This window comes from Hippoglossus hippoglossus, chromosome 14 (assembly GCF_009819705.1).
Source record: "Hippoglossus hippoglossus isolate fHipHip1 chromosome 14, fHipHip1.pri, whole genome shotgun sequence".
Lineage (NCBI taxonomy): Eukaryota > Metazoa > Chordata > Actinopteri > Pleuronectiformes > Pleuronectidae > Hippoglossus > Hippoglossus hippoglossus.
The window spans coordinates 13,851,406-13,863,974 of record NC_047164.1 but is presented as its reverse complement, the minus strand read 5'-3'; the positions used below and the strand labels follow the sequence as shown (position 1 = coordinate 13,863,974).

The 12,569-nt window shown below is 41.8% G+C and overlaps 1 protein-coding gene across 3 annotated transcripts in view; it reads right to left on the bottom strand.

Moving 5' to 3' along the window:
- Positions 1-6,376, bottom strand: part of ephb4a (eph receptor B4a) — a 40,918-nt gene extending 34,542 nt beyond the window's left edge. The window contains exon 1 of one of the 3 annotated variants that reach the window (XM_034607625.1): positions 5,514-6,376. In XM_034607625.1, coding sequence (XP_034463516.1) covers positions 5,514-5,580 — 67 coding nt within the window. In that variant the 5' untranslated portion in view covers positions 5,581-6,376. The remainder of the gene's footprint in view (positions 1-5,513) is intronic. The other 2 variants (XM_034607624.1, XM_034607623.1) reach the window with 2 other exon arrangements.
- Between the last annotated feature and the right edge of the window lie 6,193 nt (positions 6,377-12,569).

Below are 12,569 nucleotides of genomic sequence, written 5' to 3'. Positions count from 1 at the left end.
GCAAGTTAAGTTGTTTCTCAACATTTTCAATGATTTCTCTGTTCATAATTCATGGACTGACAGTTTTGAGGATGTGCAACTTGGATTTTTATTTGGATCTGCACCAAATAAAAATCTGGATCTAGTGAATTTTTATGTGGTTTCATAAGGGGATGACCAATTTACTAAAGTTTGTAAGAGACAGGAAGACCCCTCACCCCTATTTCAACACAAGCAAAAAAAGTGCTGTTGATGATTTCCAGCCGAACAGCAAAACATGCCCGTGCTAAACAATCACACTGGCAGCTGCACGCTCTTGTTGCATACCATGCGAAAAAATGACTTGTAAAAAGACGGAGGTAACAGCTGCAGAAACATACCATATTGGAGATCAGAGACACTCCCCCATAGCCAGAGCAGAGGGAGATGGATTTACAAAGCTGTTTCTCAAACTTTACGCTCTGAGTACAAGTCTACCAGCCGAACGTAAACAATTTCGCTGAAGGGACACAGCCTCAACTTGACAGCAAAGCTCAGCAGACAATAACACGTCAACTTCAGAGCCTTTTCCTCCACCGCTCCTCATCTACGGTCAAGACGCATGAACCCAGTGTGTTTTCCATCCACTTTTTTGTATTCACATTTTCTATTTGCATGTTTTTCTTTTTATCAAGTTGAAATACTGCAACACCCATTTGACACTTGGATGAGGTGGGAAACACTAAATGTATTTTTTCAGGCAAAATAGGATGAAGAGGCACAACAGACACTTTAATGGCGTATATTTTTGTCACGGTATGGGAAAAGTTGTTGACATTAACAATGGCTCTGCCCCAGTAACATGACAGTGAGAAAGCATGCAAAACACCAGGACCCTGAAAACACAGATTTTATTGTTTACAGCAGTGCTTCTGCTGCTTTGACGTGCCAAAAAACCTGTGGCGAACAAAAACATCATGAGGAGACCTGATTTATGTATCAGTTTGATACATAAATCAAAGATAAAGGTCATATTTTCATGGTTTCCTTTCCATTCATTTTTAACTACACTGCTGCCCTGTAATCATGTCTTCTAGTTGCACCCTCTTCCGCAAGGTTTTCACTCCACCTCACCTCTCGATCATAATATCCACATGACAGTTGTAGATGGGAACACAAATACAATAAAAAACACGTTTACTTTTAACAACTTTTGTAGAATTTGGTTAAAATATGCATCAAGTTTGGGTAAAAAGTTGACTATTGATATTAAAACAAATTATTATATCTCAAGTGATCACACAGTTGATTGAGTATGAGTAAAATGCCCCAAAAAAAACAAGCCATGGAAAAGAGACAGAACATCATTAGTGCATCTGTTTTCTGACAAAGAGACTGCGGTGCTTTGTCAATGACAGCATTTGGAATTGGTAAGAGAGAGAAAGTGTGTGTGCAAGGAATGAAGAGGGGCAGGGAGAAAAACAAAATGGGTACTTTATGGGTGTGTGGGAGGATAGGGATCCTTCATAGCTTACATTTATAAATTCAAGTATGTTTTAAAATTGTAGTGGGGCTACATTAGTGAGACTTAATACTGGATAAACCTATGTCTTTTCAGTTTAAGGACTCCGTTATACTTTTCTGCACATTATACACTTTTATATGTAAAGTGAGGTAGGGAAAGAATGTGTGTGTGTTTGTGTGTGTATATGTCTTTCTGAAGTTGTGAGGACAAGCAGACACCTGTGCTGGGTAATGTGGAGCAGTAATGCTAAGGTTTGCGGCACACTTGTAATAAGACCTAGTGGTGCTTACCAAAATTGGAGAAACCAGTATATGACCACAACTGTTGTCGTTGTTTCTGGTGCATGCTCATTTCGGAAAGGGGAAGTAAGCTGTGTCATCTTCTCCCAAGCACTCCGTTGTTTAAGTACACGGATATACAGAAACAAGTATTTGAAAGCGTCATTTGCATGCAGACAGGTTTTAGGGTTGAGGGTAGAATTAGGTTTGGGTCAGGATAAGGGTTGGGGTTAGGCATACAAGTTGTGATAGTTCAAGTTTGGGTAAGGGGCTATAGGGAATGCATTATATCAGTGTCCTCCCAATCATAAAAAGACAAGAATGTGTGTGTGAGAGAGACTAAGGTTGTTATTAATTTCCAGCCAAAGTAGTTATCTGATCAGGAGGTCTGTGTTTTAATCTTGGTGGAGACAGAAGGAAGAGAGATATATGTGCCGAACCAGCGAGTGGCATGCGTAAGTGAGTCATTTATCCTTCAGTTGGAAAAGGAGGAGAGATTTGGCAGCTGTGAGCTTCATCTGCCCTCCCATCAGTTCATTACAAAATTCCCTACTAGGTGGAGAAAAGGGGGGTGGGGGGGTTGATCCACTGTGTGTTGGAAGAGGAGCAGGCCATTACCCAAGACATGGAAATCAGACATCTTGTTCACACTTGGCAAGACAGAGATGTTCTGGAATCAGCCGACAAGACCCCCTCAGCCCCCTCATCTACCTCCCTGTTCTCCACACTGTGCCAGCGCTGCACCTGTTTGGAACCAGCTTCTTCTAAAAAAAACAGCGAGAGCGAAACACAGCAAAGTCGACTGCGACTATTCTGAGGTATTTTCTATTTTTGATCATTCCGCCAGCAAGGACCTGCAGGACACAGCTTCCCACACACAGATTTGAGGTTAAGTATCTCATATGTTCCTGAGAAAAAGATTGAAGAAGTGAAACTCGTAAGCAGAGTAAAATTAAGCGTCTGGGAAAATCCCAGACTTCTCTCTTGAAATACAAAGTCAACAATGGCTCCCCCCCCCACAAGAATTCAGACTCTGCAGTAGCTGCAGTGACATCTTCTTTTGTTGGGTGTGTATGCACAAGCACCAAATCCAAAGCTTGAAAAGACACTCAAGAAATCCATGGGTGATGACACACACGCTACATCCCTGTGTTTGCATAGTCTATATAGCAAAAGCCACACTGTAAATCCCCCCCTGTAAGAAGAGAGTGCAACAAAAATGCAGCGTCCAGCCTCAAAACCAGACGTAGCTGACAGATTTGTGTTCCTGCCCCGGAGTAGGTGAAGTCATGCATGGTTGTGGAGCTCCGGTTTACAACAACTGTTGACTGGAATGAGCCAACTTCAGGAGAATGTTCATTGTATAAGCGCTCATTGTTTTCAAGGCGAATTTATTTTATTGAAAAACAGCGGTATATGTTGGAAATTAGCCAGAGAAAGTGTTGGTTCGTCAAGTCTTTGTTTTATGAACTCATTCTTCATTTAGCGATGCTAGATGCTAGCGATGCACTGGAAGCAGCGGTGTGTGAGCTCACAAACATTACCAACCAGAGACTGTATATAAAGATGGACGACGCGTCTCCACTTTCTCCCACTATCCTGAAATGAATGATGTTCAAACGTGTCATTTAAAATGTGACAGCATCGATCCTATTAATACACCAGTATGACAAGAAAAAGCTAAAATGACAGAAACCATCTTTAAGAAAAAAGTCTCTGATGTTTACTTTGACTTTTTAGTTTTGCCAATGTCCCGTCAGCTAACATGGAGGAGGCAGGATTTATGACTTCGACTGCAGCCAAGATTCTTTGGCTTCAGTTTTGGGGAGTAGTCACGTCGTCCATCCTCGGTACCAACCAGTAAAAAGCATGATGGAGATCAAACAATTTTCTTCACAGGCACACAGCAGCAAGCAGCCGACACAGCAGCAAGGTACTTCCAAAAAACGCCTGCAGTTCAACAGCTCCTTAAGAAACCCAGTTGTGATCCTCTGATCCCCAGTAAACACAGTCCTATTATTTCCACCGTTTTCTATAAAAGCCTCTGCAGAAAGTTGCATCACCACGATTTTTACAAACTCACTTTCCAGTTCACTCTGTAGAACCGGAAAAAATTCCCCATTAATGCCAGCGACATTGCAGGAGGGAGAAAAAAGAAATAAACACCTAGCCTCGTGAAACTCAGCCCTCCTCCCCTGCATTAAGAAAATGATCCCCACGCTGGCCTGGTAGTTTCACTGCCTGATGATGCCGAGCCACACTGGCCTGTAAAAACCAGACAACCATCATTTTCTTAGGGCATTATGACAGATCATTTCAGTCTTGTCTGTGTTATTTGTCCCCCCAGGGTTCACGGCGCAGATCCAATTTGACCATTAACGTCAAATCTGCTGGCAGAACCTGATATAAATGATGATCCACGTTATATATTTGTTTCAAAGCACTGGAGGTTTTTTCCTTGAAGTTAAATGTAAAAGCTTAAGTGTCTCATCCAGTTGTCTACGTCATCCCACAAAAATCACTCCAGCCGTGTATTAGCCTCCACGCACTGAATGTTTTAGTATTGATTTTTAGGGTAAGGGGGTTAAGGGCCCCCCAAGGAAGCAGCCTAGGAACCTTTTGATGGCTTTTAAGTGAAACCTAATAGAGACACACTCTTAGATCTGACCTCATTGCAGAAATTAGGAGAGAAAAAAAACAATCTTGTCTTTATTTATATAGGTGCTATTTCCTCTTTTTCTTTTATTTAAACTAAAAGGACGAAGCCGCTCTCTGAAGAAGAAGGAGAAGAAGCACATTTCCACACTGACATTCATATCGGGGTTGGAGATATAAATGCAACACTAAGTACCTCTAATCAGTGTGGCTGCAGTCATATCCTGCTATGATATTTCTATGATGATTCCCCATGGATTTAGGTCAGCTTCTTGTGTGATGTTTGCACAGCATGCTTTTAAAATTCCTTGTGGGTTTTTTATTGCACTCACTCGTGGAGAGGAACAGGATGTAATGCTATGGTGGCCCTGAAGTGCAAATGACGACTACACATCACAAAAGACAACAGAAAATTAAAAAAATTAAGAAAACTAATTGCACAACATGACGACAAATTACAAAACACAACCGTATTAACTTCTAACTAGTAAAGTTTGGTACCTGGTATCAACAAGGCTCATTGCTGATTGGATGGAAGGACCGTCCACACGTTTTGTGATTTGTCATTGTGCTTCCTTATTTGCTGTGTGTTTTTCTGTTTCACAGTTGTGTTTTCCTATTGCGTTTCTTTATTTCCTTGTGTATTTCCTTATAGGTGCAGTTGCGTTTTCTTGTTTGCTGTTGCATTTTCTTATTTAGCATTGAGTTTTAATTATTGTGATTAGTTCCTGTTTTCTTAGTGGCCAATGTGTTTTCATATTTGCCATAGTATTTCTTTTATTTGCCGTTGTGTTTTGTAATTTATTGTTGTGTTTTTGTATTTATCATTATGTGTTCGTATTTAACGTTGTATTTTCAAAATGCATCATTGTGTTCCCTTATTTATCGTTGTGTTTTCTTAGTTATTGTAATGTTTTGTGACTTTTTGTGTTTTTTATAAACGCAATTGCGTTTTCTTATTAGTCGTTGAGTTTTGTGATTTGTTTCTATATATTTTATGATTTGCACTTCTGGGCTACCATACAAATAACACCAGTTGTAGCCACAGAAAACCAGTCCATGCAATGGTCAGCGTTAGAAGAAGGAGGCTCACTCACCTTCCTCTGCAGAGACCAGGAGGATGCAGCCCAGCAGCAGGACGATGCTCCGGTGTGTCACCTCCATGGCGCACGATCACAAACGAAATGCTCGTGTTTCTCCGTGATTTCCAAAAGACCAAGTGGCACCGGCGGCTCGGCTGTGCGCACTCACTGACCGCAGACCTGTCCGCATTTAGAGTGGACCTGTAGTGTTCATGTGGGGGAGCCACAACACTGCAGCAGAAACACACACACACACACACACACACAGTGGAGCTGTCAGGAGATAGTGGCTCTGCACTGTTGTTATTTACTCTCCGGAAACTTCTCCTCCGCGTTGTCCAACTTTGACTTTGTGGTGGAAAAGTCTGGACAGAAAACTAGAGTAGGGGGAACAAAGCACCTCCTCCTCCTCCTCCTCACTCCTCCGTCAGCAGTGGGGGCTCATGCCTCAAACTTGTTGTGTCCTCGTTTTTCTTCAGGGGGGTTGGGGGTGGGGGGGTTCAGCTCCACACGACTTTTCCCCAAATCTCTCTCTCTCCCTCCTTCACCTCAGCTGGACGATCGCGCAGGTTTGGATCCTCCGAGCAGAGCGCACGATAGTCCTCATCATCACACCTCCTTTCCACGTCGTCCTCCGCACAAGACCAGCTTTCTGGGCTGCGGGGGTATAAGAGGAGAGGATATCCAGTAAAGGTGGAGGGATGCAGCGCGGCAGGTCAACCCCGGCCTGCTGTTACAGGAGCGGTGGAGCAGAGGCGTGCGCAGGCTTTACGCACGGCGGTATCCCCGGTGGTGCGGTGTGGTGGCTGAGCGAGGGATGTGCTCATGTGAGCCGCTGGTCACCGACGCTTCACCACCGCATCACACCCCGGAGTCGAATGGCACCGGCAAGCTCCGCCCACTCCCGTTGCCATAACAGCAGAGTCAAGAGCACGTGGTGAGAAGTTTCGCTTCCGGACAGCGTCTTCAAAGTAAAAGCTCAATTATAATATAGCCGCGTCTCAATTCAGGGGTTGCATCCGTCCTTCGGAGGATGCATTTGGAGACCCATTGCGACCACTATGGCTGTCCCATTTCAAAGGCTCCCCCAACTGCGGTCGACAAATGAGTCCTTCCTTCCTTGACAAACGAAGGTGCCCACAGGTGGATCTTTCCAGGCTCAATTCTACCCAAGGAATTATTGCGCTTTATTGACAAACTGTTTTTCATAGAGGGGCATCAGAAACACCAAGGAGCAATACAAATATCTTGTCATGTCGAATTTCAGCTCTGTTGCTAGGCAACAGTGATAAAAGGCAGGATGAGCAGGTGACCCTCGATCATGGAAATCCTCTGTAGACCAGACCTTCTCACTTAGGTCCGACCTTTGTAGTCCATGCAGCCTAAGTGTCCTCCCAAGGATGCAGCCCCTGAATTGAGACACCGCTTATCTAACTAGAATGACACTCAGTAGGAGCGCATATCTCTGCCTAGGCCCAATAAAATCCCCTTAAATTCAATCAAGCTGCACCAAATCGTACACATTCATAGATTTCAGTCCCATATATAATACCTGAAAAGTGCTCTAACTCATAATATTAAGGAATGTGATGAAAGATTTCTAGAAACATAAACTCCCTGGCAGAGGTTGTATGGATTAAAGACATTTGTGTTTGCAGTTGTGTTTACTTAAATTTTCTTTTCTCAAAGGGACCCTTTCGATTTTGAAGGCTATACACATTCATGCAACGTCCTGGATCAACACTCATGGGGGGTTACTGAACAGGCCTATCATCCATAGGCACAGGGGGCATCCACGAATCACAGGGTCATCTGACCTACACCTGCAAATTATCCCAGAATAGTAACCACAAAGAGATGCAAATCGGCCAAAAAGAGGCATGAAACAACCAAAGGAGACACAAAACAACAACAGAGACATGCAAAACAGCCACAAAGACATCAAAACTGAGACGTAAAACTAAAGAAATTTCTGCAGAGACACAAAATGATCACAGACCATGCAGCTGTGTTGTTTGTGGTTATTTAAAAACTCTTTTATGCCTGTAGTCTTGTTGTTGAGTTGGAAGTGTGGGGAGCCTTTTATATGTCTGTTTCCATGGCGCATAGTATCACAATTCATCTATTGTTATAATATTACTATGGGTCTTAATTAGCAATAAGATAAACTTTATTCAGATTAGATTTATTCACAGTAAATAGGCCTACAAAAAAATTCTATATACACATTGACACCCATACAATTCCTTTACCACACTATTGCATGGAATAATTTCTGCCACTGTGATAAAATGATTTTCTGCATTTGTGCTTGTCCATGTAGACTTGAAGACTTTAGTTTGCAGTCATCCACATAAAACCCACTGGTCCTATAAGTTCAGAAGCTCCATATCTGTGCTTCTGAAATCTTTCATTCACACTCTTATTTATACTCCTGCAGGTAAGCTTAGTCATCCAGTAGCGAGCCCTCATTTTAAATGTAACTGCAGTACAACCAAATGGAGCTTCTTTTCACATAAATCACACTTCATAGGCAAATAAAATATGCTTTTATTTTGAAAAGTGATCCATACAACATCCGGTGATAGTTACATTATTTCCGATTTTCTTTATTTCAAAATAACAATGAGTGCTGTGTACAAGTACTTGCATGTTGTACCTGTAAATTGTTCTGAAGATAAAACTGCAGGTTGAGTTAAATGTACCAGTGTTGGACCAGAAGAAAAGCAGATTGTAAATGTATCCATTATACTGACAAAAAGCAAATGCATTTAATTAAAACATGTCTGATATAACTGCACATTGAAGTTGACTGAGAGCAGCACATCTGAAGAATGAAGGCCTTTAAGATCCGGGATGATTTCTTCTAACCACACACGCAGCGTTTGGTCTCCTGCTGAGGTCAAAGAAGCAGGAATCTGCAAAATACAGATAACACACCACTTGACTCATGATGCAACGCTGCTGCCACGTTCGTTCATTTTTCATGCAGTACGCATAATTAGCATTTCTGACCCTCATTACAAAGAATTAGCTCGCTTGCATTTGTGCCACATCACAGGCCATATTGAAACACGCACGTTTTATGACATCTCTCTCTCTCTCTCTCTCTCTCTCTCTCTCTCTCTCTCTCTCTCTCTCTCTCTCTCTCTCTCTCTGAAATGTGCATGTTTTTTTTCTTCTGCAGCATTCTGAACATTGCATGGTCTGTGTGAATGAAAGCCATAACATTACCGATTCATTACATCAGTGTTGCGGAACAGCCCGTTTTCTTATTTAATTAATGGGTGTTCTGCTTCAGGGAAATTGAACGGATTCACTTTTTGAAGATCGGGGGGGAAAGACAGCAGCATAAATGAGAGGATATGCAAATTTTAGGTCTAAATGACTAAATGTAAATAAGAAATTAGCAATTCATGCTCGCTAACAAGGCCAGACCAGTGTTTGATTTTGGCAAGGCGAGACCAGTGTTTCTTGTTTGCTTGTTTCAACTTGTGCTGTTTGTTTCTTGTGTCTTATGTCAGGATAATTGGGCGAAACTCCAAATTGCATTTAATTCATCCACGCTATTGATATCGTCACATGGTGCAATGCTGTATCCTCTATTTGTTTTCAGTGGGAAAGAGAATGAGATCTATTCATATACTGTATTGCCCTTTATATACATACTATATATACCGTGAAAATTGTCTTGAAAGTAAAGACAAGTACGATCGATTCACAGAAAGAGCAGTTTGGCTTTTTGCACTGTTCTGTCGCAACTGTCAATTTTTCCATTCTGTTCTTTTGTTCATATGTTAGTGTGTAAGATAAGTGGATAGACACTCAAAACAGCATGCGTGAGGGGCCGATGCTCAGGGGCTCTCAGCTCGCCAAAGCTGTCACATTTTCGGTACGCAGTGCATGAGATTCCTCTTCATAAGCTTTAATCAGACTCTTACGTCCAGCACTGGCAGAAGCTGCAGTGGGAGCTTCAACAGGAATGTAATTGTGAAACAAACGACACTGATAAATGGCCTCGGGACGTAACATTTTTTTATCGTCACGTCGAGTCTATAATTCGTAGAAATCTCTTCTACAGTGTAAGAGTGAAAGACGGAGGAGCTTTGAGATCAGAGTGACCTGCCGACAGGGCCGTTCTTCAGCGACTTCGTTCACAACTGTGCTTATTTCTGCAGAGACACCTGAATGTCACCCCAGTTTTATTGATCATCACAAAGCAAAGCACTAAAAGTCCGCAAGAGGGTACGAAAGTTTTTGGAGTCGGTGTGTAAACATGATTGACACAACGTGAGGTTGATTTTCATTTTTAAATGTGTGACAATTCCAGATAAAAAAAGATGGACTTTGTTTGAGAAAGAACTTAAATGGATAGTTCACCCAAAACGTATCCACTCACCATTATACCGATGGAGGAGTGGGTGAAGTGTTTGAGTCTTTCAGGGGTAAACAGCATTGCAGCCAAATCCAATACAATAGAAGTAAATGGTGACCACTTCTTCAAACGTAATAAAACGGCAGAAAAAAATATTTAGGCTTAAAACAAGGTGTGAAGGGTGCTGTTTCAAGTAGAATTTGTTTGCTATAAACCAGCATGTTAGTATGATTTCATTAGCATTTAGCTCATGCAACCGCTATGTGTAAGTACAGCCTTAGATGGCAGCATGGCTGACGACTCAGGCTTTCTCCCCACACATCCACATTATGTGAGTAGTGTTGCATCGAGAGTTCTGCTAAGAGGCTTGATGAGCCGCAGATTGAACCACCAATTGTTGTGCAATAAGTGGCCCAACCCCCCCTCTACCTTAGTGTTAGCCATCCCATTAGAGTTTGTACATTATTTCTTTACATGGTGCATTGAACAAACTGTGCCTCCTAAAATGCAGCTACACAATGAGAAGTGCACCCATATGGACCCGTAACAACCTGTAATGGCACAAGACACACAATGGGCTTAACAGCTAAAACATTTTCTGTGTGAAAGAGCTTCTTTCTTGACTCATTACAGAATCACCAGATATACATTTTCTTTTTTTGACCCCAGTGTCCCCCAAAGACTGAATGTTGGCATTATCTCTTCATTTCCAGAAGCATCTAACTGGTTAGCAAAAGTGTCTGTGGTATTTTTCTCTGGCACATTCAAAATGGCACTTATATATTCTGCATGCAGTCATACTAATTTTTGGGATCATGAGTTATCATCGCTGCTACAAAAAATGAAAGTGTGCATTTGGCGTGGGTGACATTTTAAGCCCTCTCGGGTTAAGCTCTGCCCCTGCAGCTTTAAAAGTGACACCAGAAGGCTGCATTCTAAAAATGATGTCATACTCTTGGATTGCGAAACAGAAAAAGCAAAAGTCTTTGTCATTTTCCATTCATTTCAAGGTTGTTAAATGTTACCCTGCACAAGGTAACACTCCTTTGAAGCCAGTGTGCCATGTTTTAATAAGCGCAATGGGTATGGAGTTGACATTTTTCCTCAGAAAAATGAGAGCGAAAATGCCAAAACACCTTCCTCAATCCATCTCATGCAGATGTCTTTTTGTGCTAGTGTTGGCTGCAGTGTGGTGTTTTTAAATAATTGCTAATAAGAGTAAGGAAAAAGACAGCAGAACCCATTAAGTTTAATCTGCTTTCAAACTGAGAGCTCTGGCACAAAACCACAGGAGTCTGTATTATCTCCGGCTGTAAACCAAAGAAGGCACTTCTTTTCAGACCGGCACAAAGGAGCATCTCAACGGCAAAAAACCCTGCACCACACCCTGCCGAGCACCTCTCTGAAGATGAAGCCTCTAATCTCGATGCAGTCAGCGTGATAAGTGGATAAAAGAAGAGTAGAGAAGTTGCTCGACTGACATCATCTGGATTTACTAACAAAGCGCAAGATGTAAACAAGAGCGGTGAACTCGAGATGTCCTACACAAACAGTTTGAGGGGAACCGGCTTCGACCCGATGAGCTGGAGAGCGAGAGGAGGGGATGGAGAGTGGCGGAGTGGAAGATGCAGCAGGCAAAAATGAATAATAAAACACGAACATGGAAGTATCTGTGTTTGATCCTCTTCTCCGGGCTGCAGCTGTCATGTTGTAATGAAGCTAACAAATGATGCTGACAACCTCCTGTGTGGAGCCAGTGTTGGGTAGACTGATTGAAATGTCTCGGTAAAGTCGAAGACTAACGGTATCTGTTGCTTTTTTTCTTTTTTGGAAACTGAGCATGTCCGCTGTGTAATCATCCTGGATTCTCAGGATTACCTTGACCAAATAATTTAGTCTGTGCAGGAGAATATAGACACACACATCTGACAGCTCAGGCAATGGAAAGATAGAGACATTTAGCAAGTGCAATGAATTAAAGTGTGTGTGGAAAAACTTTTACTGCGTGCCACTACTCATATGTAGGGCAGACAGAGGATAGTTATAACATTTGGCCGTATCTCAGATCTCTTCAAATCCACTGCATTCAAAATGCTGCACAAACTATTTATGTTTGCCTGCTAATAAAAGGTGTCACTGTTATCTCTGCAACAGAAAATGGTTTAGTCTCAAACACAAACAAGGAGTGAGATGTTATAATTCACCACATGGGTGTTGTCGTGTAGCTGTAACGTACACTGGGGTAAAATGTAACAGGATGAAATTAGGTCAAAAACTTAATAATTAATGATTTTTTTATTTAACACGTTTTAGCATAACTGTTGTTATGTTAACTGTGTGTGTGTGTGTGTGTGTGTGTGTGTGTGTGTGTGTGTGTGTGTGTGTGTGTGTGTGTGTGTGTGTGTGTTGTTGTTGAATACATTTTTGCTTCCTGTTAGATCTAACTCAGACTCTGGGAGTCTTGTACCCATAAAGTAGATTCACATTCAGCTAACAGCTAAAGCGTCAGCACCAAGAAACTTACTCATATGTTAATAGACAGACAATAAACACAAATTAAATTGGATGAGTTTAACTACAAAGCAGTCAATGCTATAAAAATAAATGAAGTAAAACGAAGAAAACCTCCTTACCTCAAAATTAAGTGTTTCCCTTTAGAATTAACGACTACTTACTTATTATGTGTAATAAGGACT